The sequence below is a fragment of the Anomaloglossus baeobatrachus genome, chromosome 1 (assembly GCF_048569485.1).
Source record: "Anomaloglossus baeobatrachus isolate aAnoBae1 chromosome 1, aAnoBae1.hap1, whole genome shotgun sequence".
NCBI lineage: Eukaryota > Metazoa > Chordata > Amphibia > Anura > Aromobatidae > Anomaloglossus > Anomaloglossus baeobatrachus.
The window spans coordinates 718,612,600-718,629,704 of record NC_134353.1 but is presented as its reverse complement, the minus strand read 5'-3'; the positions used below and the strand labels follow the sequence as shown (position 1 = coordinate 718,629,704).

Here is a 17,105-nt window from a genome sequence, read left to right as displayed (position 1 = left end):
GAGGGCAAAGAGAGAGAAATTTACCAAATGGGTTCAAAGAGGGGTTCCTGAAGAACGTCCAAAACTAACTTGATATTTCATGGATCAACAGGAGATCTAACAAGAGGCACAGGGTGAGTGATGCACCGCACAAAGGTCTTGATCTGAGAGCGGGAAGCCAGAAATAAAGTGCAGACACCTGACCCTTAAGGGAGCTAAGGGACAGCCCGGACTGAAGACCAGACAGTAAGAAGTCCAGTAGAGAAAGGAGCGAAAAAGACAAGGGAGCAACCTGGTTAACCTAACACCAGCGAAAGAAGGCCTTTCTTGTACGATGGTAGATACAGGAGGAACAGGGCTTCTTTGCCTTGATCATGGTCTGAATGATTTGATCAGAAAACCCCCCTGCCTTTTAAAACGGCGTTTTGGATAGCCATGCCATTAAATTGAGAGACTGTGAATTCTGGTTGTAGAGGAAGCCCTGGGAAAGAAGATCTAGAAGCTTCCAAGGGACTTCTGTAAGAAAATAATTTTCTTTATCGTTCCTATGGGAGACCCAGACATTGGGTGTATAGCTTCTGCCTCCGGAGGACACACAAAGTACTACACTCAAAAGTGTAGCGCCTCCCTCTGAGCCTATACACCCCCTGGAGAACCAGATCTAGCCAGTTCATTGCTTTGTGTTCAGGAGGCATACATCCACACATGCATTCTCATCTGATTTTTCATTTTTGGAAAGAGTTTGAAGAAAAGCGGGTCCAAGTCTGGACCCCCGGCATGTCCCTTCTCACCCCACTGTGTCGGCGGTGCTGTTAAGGTTGATTCTAAGGCTGGAGCCTTACATGCCGCGCTCCTTCACCATCCCTCGGGCTCTGGCTTGAAGTGGGAGCCAGCACGGTTCTCCATGCTTTGCAGGAGACCGGTCTCCATCCGCAGCCCTTCAGGATCCTGCTGGACAGAGCACTCATCCCCAGGGACTTGGAACCCTGCGTCTCAGCAAGCTAAGTACCTGAGACGTTTATATTCTGGGGGTCCCTGTACTTTATTATGGTGGGAGAGTGTGCTGAGTGAGTTTTCTGACATTTCCGGCCGGTTCTCTGGCTGTCGCCTGAGAACCGCACCGATGGTGCCTGCGCGCCGGCCGCACCGCTCAAATTTAGGCCCCGGCTTCGCCGGAGGCCTACTTTCGGTTTCACTGCCTTCGCATGTCATTCATGCAGAGGGACAGTGCGGCTCCGCCCAGCGGCTGTTCTGCACAGGGGAGAGACACTCCTCACTGAGTACATGTCTCGTCCCCTGTAAGTCTCTTTGGCCCTCCAGATCCCGCTCTCAGAGTTGGTCCCGCCCCCTCTCCTCGCTCCGGCGCCATTTTATCAGCGTTTTCTCTGCGATCATCACTGGCTGCAGCATCCCTGCTGAGGTGCTTGGGGGTCCGTGCTTCGGGATCTGGAGGGCACACAAACCGCTCCAGCGGTCTGGTAAGCCACAACCTCTGGTTGTGGGCCTCTGTATATACTCTCTGGGGGTCACTCTGGCAGAGCCCCCACTTCAGCAGCATGTCTCACACGAGGAGCAAGGCTCCAAAGCTATATTCAGTATGCACTGCATGTAAGCCCGTGCTGCCTGATCCGAGCACATATCCACATTGTGATGCCTGCTCTAACCTGACAATGCCTCAGCCTGGAATCGCACCCACAGTGGTCTCTCCGGCTGCTCCGGCTCCTGTGGCTGAACCCCCGGCTTGGGTAGAATCCTTATCTAGGTCTATCTCCCAGTCTTTTGCCGACTCCATGGGACAGCTGTCCCGGACTTTGCTGAACATGCATCAGCCCCCTTCACAGGGTGCCTCTGCTGCTAGGGCTCTCTCAGCGGAGCTCACAGAGGATTCTTCATCTGGTCCCAGGCCCCGTCTTCCTAAGAGGAGACGTAGGGCTCCCTCCCCTTCCTCGTCCCGCGGCTCTGTTTCAGAGGCTGACTCGCGGGACGAGGAGGATGCCTTTACAGGGGGCTCGGAGGCTACCTCCCATGTGCCCCATTGATCTGTCCGAAAGTGACTCAGATGTTAGTGATTTGATTGCGTCCATTAATTCTGTACTGGACCTCAATCCGCCAGTATCAGAGGAGCAACACTCTCTGGCAGAAAAGCACCAGTTTACCTTGCCTAAGAGGACAAAGTGTGTGTTCTTTAACCACTCCAGTTTTCAGGCCGCTGTGACCAAGCCTAGGGCCTGTCCTCACAAACGCTTCCCAAAGCGTGGTTCTGATGACTGTTTTCCCTTTCCACCTGAGGTGGTCAAGGAGTGGGCTCATTCACCAAAGGTAGACCCCCCGGTGTCTAGACTCTCAGCCCGGACCGTGGTATCAGTGGCTGATGGCACCTCTCAAGGATTCCACTGACCGCCAGGTTGACCTTCTGGCCAAATCTGTATATGAGGCGGCAGGGGCCTCGTTCTCCCCATCTTTTGCAGCAGTGTGGGCTCTCAAAGCCATCTCTGCTTCTCTGGAGGAGATGCATTCCCTCGCCAGGGAATCTATGCCCGAAATGGTTGCCTTAACTTCCCAAGCTTCCGCTTTTTCATCCTATGCCATGTCTGCCATGCTGGAGGCTTCTCACCGCACTGCGGTGGCTTTGGCTAATTCCCTCGCTATCCGCAGGATCTTGTGGCTTCGAGAGTGGAAGGCAGATGCTTATTCAAAGAAGTACCTTGCTGGGCTCCCTTTTGCTGGGTCCAGGCTATTTGGTGAACAACTGGATGAAATTATTAAGGAAGCTACTGGCGGGAAGAGTACTTCCATGCCACAAACCAAAACCAGGAAACCTGTCCAGGGTAGGAACCAGTCGAGGTTTCGTTCCTTTCGTTCCTCCAACTGGTCGTCCTCTAAGCCCTCCGCCTCGTCCGCTAACTCAGCCAAGGACCAAAAATCCAACTGGCGCACAAAGGCGCGTCCACAGAAGACCACAGGAGCTGCTGCCACTAAGGCAGCCTCCTCTTGACTATCTGTCCGCGCCAGCAACGTCCTTAGTCGGTGGCAGGCTCTCCCACTCTGGCGACGCGTGGTTTCAACACGTCTCCGATCAGTGGGTGCGGGATGTCATCTCCCACGGCTACAGGATAGAATTCTCTTCCAGCCCGCCAAACAGATTTTTTCTGTCAACTCCCCCCTGTTCCAAGGCCGCCGCCTTCTCTCAGGCCGTGGCATCCTTGCAGGCCAACGGAGTAATTGTACCGGTTCCCGCCCGGGAACGGTTCAGAGGTTTCTACTCAAATCTCTTCCTAGTCCCCAAAAAGGACGGTTCCTTCCGGCCTATCCTGGATCTCAAGCTTCTCAACAAGCATGTTCAGGTGTGGCATTTTCGCATGGAATCTCTGCGATCAGTCATTGCCTCAATGACCCAAGGGGATTTCCTGGCATCCATCGACATCAGAGATGCCTATCTGCATGTGCCAATTGCAGTTTCTCACCAGCGTTGGCTACGTTTTGCAATCGGAGAGGAACATTTCCAATTCGTGGCTCTCCCCTTCGGGTTAGCCACGGCCCCTCGGGTATTCACCAAGGTCATGGCAGCAGTGATTGCGGTTCTGCACCTCCAGTGGTTGGCAGTGATTCCTTACCTGGACGACCTTCTAGTCAAGGCTTCCTCCAGCGCAGACTGTCAGCGGAGTGTCTCGCTCACTCTCGCCACTCTAGCCCAATTCGGGTGGCTGGTCAATCTACCCAAATCCTCTCTGACTCCGACCCAGAGTCTCACGTACCTAGGGATGCAGTTCGAGACTCTGCCGGCACTTGTGAAGTTGCCCTTGATCAAACAGCAGTCCCTCCAACTGGCGGTGCGCTCTCTGCTGAGGCCCCGCCGTTATTCCATCAGGCACCTGATGCAGGTGCTGGGTCAGATGGTGACGTCAATGGAGGCTGTTCCCTTTGCCCAGTTCCATCTGCGTCCTCTGCAGCTGGACATTCTCCGCTGTTGGGACAAGCGGCCTTCCTCCTTGCACAGGTTAGTGGCTCTGTCGCCACAGATCAGGAGATCTCTTCAGTGGTGGCTTCGGCCCCTCTCTCTATCTCAGGGACGCTCCGTCCTGGGTGACCCTCACCACGGATGCCAGTCTATCCGGCTGGGGAGCGGTATGTCTCCACCACCGAGCGCAGGGCACTTGGACTCCGTCCGAGTCAGCCCTCTCGATCAATGTGCTGGAAACCAGAGCCGTGTTTCTGGCTCTCCTAGCTTTTCACCACCTATTGGCGGGCAAGCACATCCGAGTCCAGTCAGACAACGCGACAGCGGTTGCCTACATCAATCACCAAGGCGGGACACGCAGCCGCCTGACAATGTTGGAGGTACAACGTATCCTTCAATGGACGGAGGACTCGCAAGTCCACCATATCCGCAGTCCACATCCCAGGCGTGGAAAACTGGGAGGCAGATTATCTCAGCCGTCAATCCGTGGACAGTGGCGAGTGGTCCCTGCATCCGGCAGTGTTTCAGTCAATCTGCCGCAAGTGGGGCACTCCGGACGTGGACCTAATGGCATCCCGTCACAACAACAAGGTTCCGATTTACGTGGCTCGCTCCCACGATCCTCAGGCCTTTGCAGCGAACGCTCTGGTTCAAGACTGGTCCCAGTTTAGTCTGTCCTACGTGTTTCCCCCTTTAGCTCTCTTGCCCAGAGTCCTGCGCAAGATCAGAATGGAGGGCCGTCGGGTCATCCTCATTGCTCCGGACTGGCCCAGGCGAGCTTGGTATCCAGACCTGCTCCATCTGTCCGTAGAGGTGCCGTGGCATCTTCCGGACCGTCCAGACCTTCTCTCATAAGGTCCGTTTTTCCGCCAGAATTCTGCGGCTCTCAGATTGACGGTGTGGCTCTTGAGTCCTGGATCCTGACGGTTTCTGGTATCCCCCCTGAAGTCATCTCCACTATGACTCGGGCCCGGAAGTCTTCCTCGGCCAAGATCTATCACAGGACTTGGAACATTTTCCTGTCCTGGTGTCGCTCTTCCGGCCATGCTCCTTGGCCTTTTTCCTTGCCGACCCTTCTGTCCTTTTTACAGTCCGGTCTGCAGCTAGGACTGTCCCTCAATTCTCTCAAGGGACAAGTCTCGGCTCTGTCAGTACTGTTCCAGCGGCGTATCGCACGGCTGGTTCAGGTCCGCATCTTCATGCAGGGCGCGTCTCACATCATTCCGCCTTACCGGCGCCCCTTGGATCCCTGGGACCTCAATTTGGTCCTCACGGCCTTGCAGAAACCCCCCTTTGAGCCTCTTAGGGAGGTTTCTTTGTTTCGTCTTTCACAGAAAGTGGTCTTTCTAGTGGCCATAACTTCCCTCAGGAGAGTCTCTGATTTGGCTGCGCTCTCTTCGGAGTCACCTTTTTTGGTTTTTCATCAAGACAAGGTGGTTCTCCGTCCGACTCCGGACTTCCTCCCTAAGGTGGTTTCTCCTTTCCACTTTAACCAGGACATTTCCCTGCCTTCCTTTTGTCCGGCTCCTGTTCATCGCTTTGAAAAAGCGTTGCATACTCTGGATCTGGTGCGTGCTCTCCGGATCTATGTGTCTCGCACCGCTGCGCTTAGGCGGTGCATCTCTCTTTTTGTGCTAACCACTGGTCGGCGCAAGGGCCTCTCTGCTTCTAAGCCGACCTTAGCCCGTTGGATTAGGTCGACCATTTCGGATGCCTACCAGTCTTCTCAGGTGCCTCCCCCGCCGGGGATCAAGGCACACTCGACCAGAGCTGTCGTTGCCTCTTGGGCTTTCAGGCACCAGGCTACGGCTCAGCAAGTCTGTCAGGCTGCCACTTGGACTAGCCTGCATACCTTTTCAAAGCACTACCAAGTGCATGCTCATGCTTCGGCAGATGCGAGCTTGGGCAGACGCATCCTTCAGGCGGCTGTCGCCCATTTGTGAAGTTAGGCTCTGCCTACTTCTCAGTTTTTCTGTTTATTCCCACCCATGGACTGCTTTGAGACGTCCCAATGTCTGTGTCTCCCATAGGAACGATAAAGAAAAAGAGAATTTTGTTTACTTACCGTAATTTCTTTTTCTTATAGTTCCGTATTGGGAGACCCAGCACCCTCCCTGTTGCCTGTTGGCAGTTTCTTTTTCCGCGTGTTTTCACCGGCTGTTGTCGTGGACAGAGTCTCCGGTTGTTTCGGTTCTTGCTCGGTTTTTACTTGTGGGTGGCTATTCTCCTTCAGCTTTTGCACTAAACTGGCTAGATCTGGTTCTCCAGGGGGTGTATAAGCTCAGAGGGAGGAGCTACACTTTTTAGTGTAGTACTTTGTGTATCCTCCGGAGGCAGAAGCTATACACCCAATGTCTGGGTCTCCCAATAAGGAACTATAAGAAAAAGAATTTACGGTAAGTAAACAAAATTCTCTTTATCTCTGTCTGTGTACAAGGTTTTTCTAGGCCAGTCTGGAATTAGGAGAATGACTGGCACTCCTTCCACCTTGACCTTCTTGATGACCCTGGGACTCTCGAGGCAGAGGGGAGAAGCGATATTGAAGGGAAAACTGGGACCCTGGAATTGCCAGAGCATCAAAGTCGAGCACGAGAAGATTGCGGGACATCAAAGTCGAGGGACCTGGTTGTTTCTGCTGGACGCCATGAGATCTGCATCTGGTGTGCCCTATATCTGACAGATCTGGTCTAAAACTGCTGGATTCAGAGACCACTCACCCGCTGAAAAGCCTTTGCTTTTTCGCCGGTCCAGTTTTCCACTCTGGTATGTGCACCACTGAGATTGCCTGAACGTTCTGTTCAGCCCATGATGGGATGCGTGCTACCCCTTTGACATGACTGTCTTGTTCCGCGTTCTATTTTGGTGGTTGATGTATGCCACAACAATGACATTGTCTCACTGAATCTGTATTGAGTGGTCTGACAGAAGGTCCTGCCAATGAAGGACACAAAGAAATATGGTTCAGAGTTCCAGGATGTTGATACAAAGAGATGATTCTTGAATTTGCCTACGACCGTAAATGCCGAAAAACTACTCCCCAGGCATGAAGGCTGGCATCTGTCTGCACGATTTCCCAGTATATCTGGAGTAATGGTCTCCTGCGGTGAATGACGGAGGAGTATTGCCACAGGTTAAACTGAGTCGGTCCAGAGATGATCCTGTCCTCTCCCATCGAGACAGAAGAGCAAGCTGAAGGGATTGGGTGTGGGACGACTTCCAGCACGGCTAATATCTTCCTCAATAGGCGCATGCCAAACCGAAGCGACTGAGGTGGAAACATCACCTGTAAGAGGGCTGAGGCCTTTTCTGTTGGAAGGAAGACTCTTGTGCGTGAAGTATTAAACAGCGTTACTAGAAAAATCAGACGCTGGGCCAGGATCAAAGACTACTTTAATCTGTTAATAGTCCAGCTAAGACTGGTTAGTGTGTCAAGAGTGATTTGCAGACTCTGAACAGGTTCGGAAAGGGGAAGCTGTGATTAGCATGTCGTCCAAAGGAGCGATGACTACAATCCCCCTGGCTCGGAGGATGGCCATGACCGCAACCATGACCTTGGTGAAGACCCTGAAAACCATGGCTAGGCCAAAGGGAAGAGCTGTGAACTAAAAGTGAGAATCTCTGATTTCAAAGTGGAGGAATCGCTGGTGCCTGGAAAGATGGGGATGTGACAGTGTGCATCCTGGATGTCCAGCGAACAGAGTAAGGCTAGGTTCGCACACTGCGTCTTTTTGACGCTGCGTTTTTGTGCGTTTTTGGCCGCTAAAAACGCACAAACGCACCTGCGTCGAAAAAACGCATCAAAAAACGCATGCGTTTTTGCTGCGATTTGGTGCGTTTAGGCTGCGTTTTGCTGCGTTTTTGAACTCTGCGTTTTGCTGCGTTTTTCCAATGCATTGCATGGGGGGAAAACGCAGAAAAACGCAGGAAAGAACTGACATGTCCATTTTTTTTTTTTTAACTCAAAAACGCAGGTAAAAAAAACAGATGTGTGCGGACAGCAAAAATGAAAACTCATAGACTTTGCTGGGGAAGCAAAGTCCTGCAGTTTTGAGGCCAAAAACGCACCCGAAAAACGCGCAAAAACGCCACGAAAAACGCACTGTGCGCACATAGCCTAACTCTGCTGTTTCCATCAAGGCCATCATAGAGCGAAGGGTGCGAGTACCGACCACACATGCATCATTGGAGGGTATTGCCAAGGGGCGGTGCTTAATGGGACAACTAGGCCTCAATGAAGCTGGGGCCCAAATTTTGGAATGTGTCTGCTGACGGTAGCTGACCAGTACAAAGGGAGCCAGAAAAGGTTGGAAGGGCCTGAAATTGAAGCCTGCTGGTCTTCAGTGAAAACAGGATTTTCCACTACTGTAAATAGCCTGGAATAAGAACGCTAGTAACTTTTCCTGAAGCTCCTTTTATTCCTTTGAGTGTTGCTCCTGCTTATGATAGGTCAGCATTATACAGGAAAAAGTACACTCTCCCCGTGAAAACTGTATACCACCACCCACTTGGACTTAAAAGTGAATTCATAAAGTACCGAATACTTTGCTAATACATTGCGACAATAGGGAGTCAAACTAAAAACCCAAAAAATGTTTTTTCTTCGGCGCTCCATTGGGAGACCCAGACGATTGGGTGTATAGCACTGCCTCCGGAGGCCACACAAAGCATTACACTAAAAAGTGTAAGGCCCCTCCCCTTCTGGCTATACACCCCCAGTGGGATCACTGGCTCACCAGTTTTCTGCTTTGTGCGAAGGAGGTCAGACATCCACGCATAGCTCCACTGTTTTAGTCAGCAGCAGCTGCTGACTATGTCGGATGGAAGAAAAGAGGGCCCATACTAGGGCCCCCAGCATGCTCCCTTCTCACCCCACTTTATGTCGGCGGTGTTTGTTAAGGTTGAGGTACCCATTGCGGGTACGGAGGCTGGAGCCCACATGCTGTTTTCCTTCCCCATCCCCCTGAGGGGCTCTGAGGAAGTGGGATCTTACCGGCCCCCAAGCCCTGAGGCCGGGCTCCATCCACAGACCCATGGAACCTGCTGGATACGGAGCTGGGTACCGTTCAGGGACAAGGCCCTGCGACATTAAGGTACTCTGTGTCCCCGTATGTACAGGCCGCGCACACTCCAGACTTGCTGGGTGTGCTAGTGCGCCGGGGACAGTAGCGCTGCACGCTGGGGTTATAGTCACTACAGTTTTTCTGAGTGACTTTATATGTTGGGGACTGCCGCGCCGGCCGCCCCTAGAGCGGCGGCGCGGCTGCGACTTGTAGTGCGCCGGGGACTTAGCGCCGACCGTGCTTTTACGACGGCGTCGCTTATAAATTTAGTCCCCGGCTTCTGCGGCCTAGCTCCGCTTCGTTCCCGCCCCCACCCTGTCAATCAGGGCAAGGGAGAGACGCTGTACGATTATTCAGCGCCGAGGGCTGGAGTCTTATTTACATGCTCCAGCCCTCTCACTGAGCACAGTGGGACGCAGGTTTCCCGCTCTTTGTCTGCACACGCCCAGGGCCCGCCCCTCTCCACAGGACGCCGGCAGCCATTCCTACATGCAGTCTGGCTGGAGAACGGACACAGGCTCTGGGAGACCCAGACAAGGGATTTCTGGCGACCACACACCCGCGTTAAGCGGGCGGTAAGCAGCACATTAGTGCTGGCCCCACTAGTGCCACAGTGTTATATTTGTGTACTTTTTTCTCTGTACCATATATATATATATATTTTGCACTGTAAGGTCGCTTCTTGGCTGTATACCCCAATTGCTCTGAGGAGACGACAACATGTCATCTGCAAAACGCAAGGGTGCCAAGACACAGGCTGTGAGCGCTGCTTGTGCCGCTTGTGGGGCTGATCTACCGGCAGGTTACAATGACCCCCATTGTGTGCAATGTTCGGTCCCTGTGCCACTTCGTCAGCCGGAGTCTATGGTGGTAGTGGCCCAGGCAGAGTCGCCGGTGAACCCTGTCCCGGTGACGGGGACAGAGTTTGCAGTTTTTGCTGACAGGATGTCTGTCACTATGACAAAAATCCTAGAGACCTTGCAGGCCAGGCCAGTTACTCAGTCCATGGACAATGCTGCGGCAATGTTCCCCGGTCCCCCTCAGTTGGAGTTAATCCGTGCTTCAAGGGGGTCCCAGGCATCTCAGCCTGACGGCTCTGATTCAGATGACAGTCCCAGACAGCCTAAGCGTGCTCGCTGGGAGAGACCCTCCACGTCATCACGCGGATCAGGGTCTCAGCGAGAAGAGTCTCTACATGATGAGACAGAGGAGGGGGATCAGGAGTCTAATCCTGAAACCGCTCTCAATCTGGATACTCCTGATGGTGACGCCATGGTAAATGACCTTATAGGGGCCATCAATAGTCTATTGGAAATTTCTCCCCCTACCCCTTCTGCAGAGGAGGCAGCTGCACAGCAGGAGAAGTTCCATTTCAGGTATCCCAAGCCTAAACTGAGTACTTTTCTGGACCACGCTGACTTCAGAGAATCAGTCCAGAAACACCATGCTTACCCAGATAAGCGTTTCTCCAAACGTCTTAAGGATACGCGTTATCCCTTTCCCCCTGACGTGGTCAAACGCTGGACCCAGTGTCCAAAGGTGGACCCCCCAATCTCCAGACTTGCGGCTAGATCCATAGTTGCAGTGGAAGATGGGGCTTCACTTAAAGATGCCAATGACAGACAGATGGACCTTTGGTTAAAGTCTGTCTATGAAGCTATCGGCGCGTCGTTTGCTCCAGCATTCGCGGCCGTGTGGGCACTCCAAGCTATTTCAGCTGGCCTGGCACAGGTGGACTCTATCATATGTCCAGCAGTGCCGCGAGTAGCGTCCCTAACCTCGCAAATGTCTGCGTTTGCGACTTACGCTATCAACGCTGTCCTGGACTCTACAAGCCGTACCTCAATTGCGTCTGCCAACTCTGTTGTCTTGCGCAGAGCCTTGTGGTTAAAGGAATGGAAAGCGGATTCTGCTTCCAAAAAATGTTTAACCAGCTTGCCACTATCTGTAGATAGACTGTTTGGTGAACAATTGGCTGAAATCATTAAGCAATCCAAGGGCAAGGACTCCTCCTTACCCCAGCCCAGATCAAGCAAACCTCAACAGAGGAAGTGGCAGTCGAGGTTTCGGTCCTTTCGAGGCTCCGGCAAGACCCAATTCTCCTCGTCCAAAGGGACTCAGAAGGAGCAAAGGAGCTCAGATTCCTGGCGGGCTCATTCACGCCCCAAGAAAGCAACCGGAGGAACCGCTTCCAAGGCGGCTGCCTCATGACTTTCGGCCTCATCCCTCCGCATCCTCGGTCGGTGGCAGGCTCTCCCGCTTTTGCGACATTTGGCTGCCACAGGTCAAAGACCGGTGGGTAACAGACATTTTGTCTCACGGGTACAGGATAGAATTCAGTTCTCGTCCTCCGCCTCGGTTCTTCAGAACCTCCCCACATCCCGACCGAGCAGATGCCCTTCTGCAAGCGGTGTGCTCACTAAAAGCAGAAGGAGTGGTGATCCCTGTTCCTCTGCAGGAACATGGGCAAGGTTTTTACTCCAATCTCTTTGTGGTTCCAAAAAAGGACGGCTCGTTTCGTCCTGTTCTGGACCTAAAGCTGCTCAACAAGCATGTGAACGCCAGGTGGTTCCGGATGGAATCCCTCCGCTCCGTCATTGCCTCAATGTCTCAAGGAGATTTCCTTGCATCAATAGACATCAAGGATGCTTATCTCCACGTGCCGATTGCTACAGAGCACCAACGTTTTCTACGTTTCGTGATAGGAGACGACCATCTCCAGTTCGTAGCTCTGCCATTTGGTCTGGCGACAGCCCCACGGGTTTTTACCAAGGTCATGGCGGCAGTGGTAGCAGTCTTGCATTCTCAGGGACATTCGGTGATCCCTTACTTAGACGATCTACTTGTCAAAGCACCCTCTCAAGAGGCATGCCAACACAGCCTGAATGTTGCGCTGGAGACTCTCCAGACTTTCGGGTGGATCATCAACTTTTCAAAGTCCAACCTGGCACCGACTCAATCACTAACGTATCTTGGCATGGAGTTTCATACTCTCTCAGCGATAGTGAAGCTTCCGCTGGACAAGCAGCGGTCACTACAGACAGGGGTGCAGTCTCTCCTTCAGTGTCAGTCGTACCCCTTAAGGCGCCTCATGCACTTCCTAGGGAAGATGGTGGCAGCAATGGAGGCAGTCCCGTTCGCGCAGTTTCATCTGCGCCCACTTCAATGGGACATTCTCCGCCAATGGGACGGGAAGACAACTTCCCTAGACAGGAAAGTCTCCCTTTCTCAGACGGCCAAGGACTCTCTGCAATGGTGGCTTCTTCCCACCTCATTATCACAGGGAAGATCATTCCTGCCCCCATCCTGGGCAGTGGTCACGACAGACGCGAGTCTGTCAGGGTGGGGAGCAGTTTTTCTCCACCACAGGGCTCAAGGGACGTGGACTCAGCAGGAGTCCACACTTCAGATCAATGTTCTGGAAATCAGGGCAGTGTATCTTGCCCTATTAGCCTTCCAGCAGTGGCTGGAAGGAAAGCAGATCCGAATTCAGTCGGACAACTCCACAGCGGTGGCATACATCAACCACCAAGGAGGGACACGCAGTCCGCAAGCCTTCCAGGAAGTCAGGCGGATTCTGATGTGGGTGGAGGAAAGAGCATCCACCATATCAGCAGTTCACATCCCGGGCGTAGAAAACTGGGAAGCAGACTTCCTCAGTCGCCAGGGCATGGACGCAGGGGAATGGTTCCTTCACCCGGACGTGTTTCAGGAAATCTGCCGCCGCTGGGGGGTGCCGGACGTCGACCTAATGGCGTCTCGGCACAACAACAAGGTCCCGACCTTCATAGCGCGGTCTCGCGATCAAAGAGCTCTGGCGGCAGACGCCTTAGTGCAAGATTGGTCGCAGTTCCGGCTCCCTTATGTGTTTCCACCTCTGGCACTCTTGCCCAGAGTGTTACGCAAGATCAGATCCGATTGCGGCCGCGTCATACTCGTCGCCCCAGACTGGCCGAGGAGGTCGTGGTACCCGGATCTGTGGCATCTCACGGTCGGCCAACCGTGGGCACTACCAGACCGTCCAGACTTACTGTCCCAAGGGCCGTTTTTCCATCGGAATTCTGCGGCCCTGAACCTGACTGTGTGGCCATTGAGTCCTGGATCCTAGCGTCTTCAGGATTACCCCAAGGGGTCGTGGCCACCATGAGACAGGCTAGGAAGTCCACTTCTGCTAAGATCTACCACAGAACGTGGAAGATTTTCTTATCCTGGTGCTCTGCACAAGGAGTATCCCCCTGGCCATTCGCGTTACCTGTCTTTCTTTCCTTCCTGCAATCTGGGTTGGAAAAGGGCTTGTCGCTCGGCTCCCTTAAAGGGCAAGTTTCGGCACTATCCGTGTTTTTTCAGAAGCGTCTAGCGCGACTTTCTCAGGTGCGCACGTTCCTGCAGGGGGTGTGTCATATCGTACCTCCGTACAGGCGGCCGTTAGATCCGTGGGATCTAAACAAGGTTCTTGTTGCTCTCCAGAAGCCGCCTTTCGAGCCCCTGAGGGATGTGTCACTTTCTCGACTCTCACAGAAAGTGGCCTTTCTGGTAGCGGTCACGTCTCTTCGGAGAGTGTCTGAACTAGCAGCGCTGTCATGCAAAGCTCCTTTCCTGGTGTTCCACCAGGACAAGGTAGTGCTGCGCCCCATTCAGGAGTTTCTCCCTAAGGTGGTATCCTCTTTTCACCTTAATCAGGATATCTCCTTGCCTTCCTTTTATCCGCATGCAGTTCATCGGTATGAAAAGGATCTACATTTGTTGGATCTGGTGAGAGCACTCAGAATCTACATTTCCCGCACGGCGCCCCTGCGCCGCTCGGATGCACTCTTTGTCCTTGTCGCTGGTAAGCGCAAAGGGTCGCAGGCTTCCAAGGCCACCCTGGCTCGATGGATCAAAGAACCAATTCTTGAAGCCTACCGTTCTGCTGGGCTTCCGGTTCCATCAGGGCTGAGGGCCCATTCTACCAGAGCCGTGGGTGCGTCCTGGGCATTACGACACCAGGCTACGGCTCAATAGGTGTGCCAGGCAGCTACCTGGTCGTGTCTGCACACTTTCACCAAACATTATCAGGTGCATACCTATGCTTCGGCGGACGCCAGCCTAGGTAGAAGAGTCCTGCAGGCGGCAGTTGCCTCCCCGTAGGGGAGGGCTGTCTTTGCAGCTCTAACAGGAGGTATTTCTTTACCCACCCAGGGACAGCTTTTGGACGTCCCAATCGTCTGGGTCTCCCAATGGAGCGCCGAAGAAGAAGGGAATTTTGTTACTTACCGTAAATTCCTTTTCTTCTAGCTCCTATTGGGAGACCCAGCACCCGCCCTGTTGTCCTTCGGGATTTTTGGTTGTTTTTCGGGTACACATGTTGTTCATGTTGAACGGTTTTCAGTTCTCCGATGTTATTCGGAGTGAATTTGTTTAAACCAGTTATTGGCTTTCCTCCTTCTTGCTTTTGCACTAAAACTGGTGAGCCAGTGATCCCACTGGGGGTGTATAGCCAGAAGGGGAGGGGCCTTACACTTTTTAGTGTAATGCTTTGTGTGGCCTCCGGAGGCAGTGCTATACACCCAATCGTCTGGGTCTCCCAATAGGAGCTAGAAGAAAAGGAATTTACGGTAAGTAACAAAATTCCCTTCATTCTGCTTTGCTGCCACTATTGGGTCGTGTCCTGTTCAACATGAAAAATTAGGTGAATGGTCCTTTTTTAAATAGATTAGTAGTTTTTGTTTTCTTTTTGTTTTTTGTTTTTTTGACTGATACAAAATTGTCCCTTGTCAAGTTGTCCTTAAGTATATGAATTTTGTCATGAACTTTATCATTTGCATTTTTTGATTTATTAAAAATAAATGTCATTTTTGCTGCAGGTGAGTTTTGCATCTGAAATTCTGTGTTATGCTGTGTCTGAATTTTGGGATCGCGATCTTAATTGTGAAAGGAATTTATATTCATTAGATTTATTGGAAATTAGTAGGCTTTCGTATTGAAGTGTGTATTGGCCGTGCTTTGCATCAGCTAAGACTGAAACTAAACATATACTGTATATATTTTTATACAGCAGAAATATTATAAAAAAAACTAAAAATCCAGTTTTGCCTTTTTTTTTTGTGTTTGCTCAGGTTGGGACACAAACTTAAATTACGCTCATAAGCAAGTAATTTTTATTGACTCTCTGTTGACTGTCGATGGCATTAACACTCCCCATGTGGGTGCAAGGAAACACAATCGTGACATTGCGGAGATGGCTGCTGCAGCAGAGCTGTTACTGCCCCGTGGCAGCTCACGCATCTCTGGACCGGTAAGTACTCGGTTTTCTTCTTCAGTATGTACACTTTTACAGTTTTCAGGTATAGCAGAATAAGTATTTGGTTTCTGATGCATATATCTGAATCCCTAATTATGTGCACTTGCATAGGTAAAAACCTCTCCACCGCCATTACTTCATGGCAGACTTCGAGATTATCAGATGATCGGATTGAACTGGTTGGCACGCCAATACAAGAAGAACCTTAATGGAATTCTAGCAGATGAAGGGGGGCTTGGTAAAAATGTACAAGTCATTGCTTTATTGGCACATCTAGCTAGCAATGAAGGTGAGCAGTAATCTTCCATAGTTTTATTGGCAGATGTTACATTTTATCTGTATCCTTTCAAATCCCGTGTTTTTTCACTCAGGAGTATGGGGCCCTCATTTGATTGTTGTACGAAGTTGCAGTGTTCTCAAATGGGAATTAGAACTTAAACGCTGGTGTCCATCTCTTAAGCTACTTCTGTATTATGGGAGCCAAAGAGAGCTCAGAAGAAAGCGGCAGGTAAAATGAGAGCTATCTTTTTTGCTTGGTGTAAAAAAAATACTTTTAAAATAGGATTTTAGTTCTAATAAACGTCATGGTATAAACATTTTATAGTTTTTCCCACATTAAAGGGGTTGTCCGGTTTACAACGACAAATCTGCAATCACTCTTGTGTGACCACAGATTTATGAATCCTCACATCGCACGCAATGAGTGTGCCGGGAACAGTCTAGCCAGATTCTGTCCGGGAGTCTGCAAATCCCATATTTGCTGTCACATGACCGTCGTTCCTGGTGCTGACACTGGAGAATCCTTACAGGCGCAGTACGTGCGTTGGGAGGATTCACAAGTCTGCATTCACGTAGAGTATCTACAGACTTACCGTTTTAGGTTGGACAACCCCTTTACTACCAAAGGTCATTGCTTTGACGTTTGAGTTTTTTGTACAATTTTTTTCCTAACTGCCGCCTTATTTATGCTTATTTACTTCAGACTTGGGATGAGCCCAACAACTTCCATGTCTGCATCACTTCTTACAAGCAACTGTTCAAGGGACTTCAGGCATTCATGAAGATGAGGTGGAAATATTTGGTCCTGGATGAAGTTCATCAACTCCGAAACATGAATGAGAAGCATTGGGATGCCATCTTAAACCTACCAAGGTTGTATTTGTATTGGTGAAAAATGAAATACCTTGTTTGTTGAATGGTCATTAAATGTTCTCTACCTTTTGGGGACGTTTTTATTTTTTTTTTCTAAAATGCATGCAGTTCAGGCTAAAAATCATTTTTGAAATTGGGTTTCATTGAAAATTTTTCACTTCTCCTGCACTTGTTACTGCAGCTTTCCTCACAGACTGCACAGATCTACTTTATATACGAGGGGCGATCCAAAAGTAATGATAATCAATAATAAACACAATGAATATATTAAAAAAAAAAATATATATATTTTTTTCTACATAGTCTCCTAACAAGTCTATACATTTAGTCCATCTCTTTTCTTTTTTTTTTTTTTTTTTTATTCAACTTTTTATTTTGAAAAAGGTTTTTAAAACATATTGTGCAACAGAAAAGAAAAGAATAACACAGATATGCAGTTACACGAATAGATGTACCATTTCACAAGTATGCTCATTGATGGACTATATCACCAAAACTCCAAGCGTCAAATAGAAGGTGGAAGATGTCCCCTGATACCGGTCTAAACCCCGAGTGTCCATCACTTCATTCCTATATCCGACCCTACATCTGGTATGTGTCCACTAGGGCATCCCAAAGAGACCATGTCACTGTGAACTTATCCATTGTATTATGGAGCTGTGCTGTGAGCCTTGCC

The 17,105-nt window shown here is 50.8% G+C and overlaps 1 protein-coding gene across 4 annotated transcripts in view; it reads left to right on the top strand.

The window, feature by feature from the left end:
* LOC142250032 (E1A-binding protein p400-like) overlaps positions 1-17,105 on the top strand; it is a 407,327-nt gene that overhangs the window by 99,815 nt on the left and 290,407 nt on the right. For 3 of the 4 annotated variants that reach the window (XM_075322107.1, XM_075322113.1, XM_075322095.1), the window contains exons 12-15: positions 15,093-15,271; positions 15,389-15,566; positions 15,649-15,785; positions 16,260-16,429. In XM_075322107.1, the coding sequence (XP_075178222.1) occupies positions 15,093-15,271; positions 15,389-15,566; positions 15,649-15,785; positions 16,260-16,429 (664 nt within the window). The remainder of the gene's footprint in view (positions 1-15,092; positions 15,272-15,388; positions 15,567-15,648; positions 15,786-16,259; positions 16,430-17,105) is intronic. The other variant, XM_075322102.1, reaches the window with a different exon arrangement.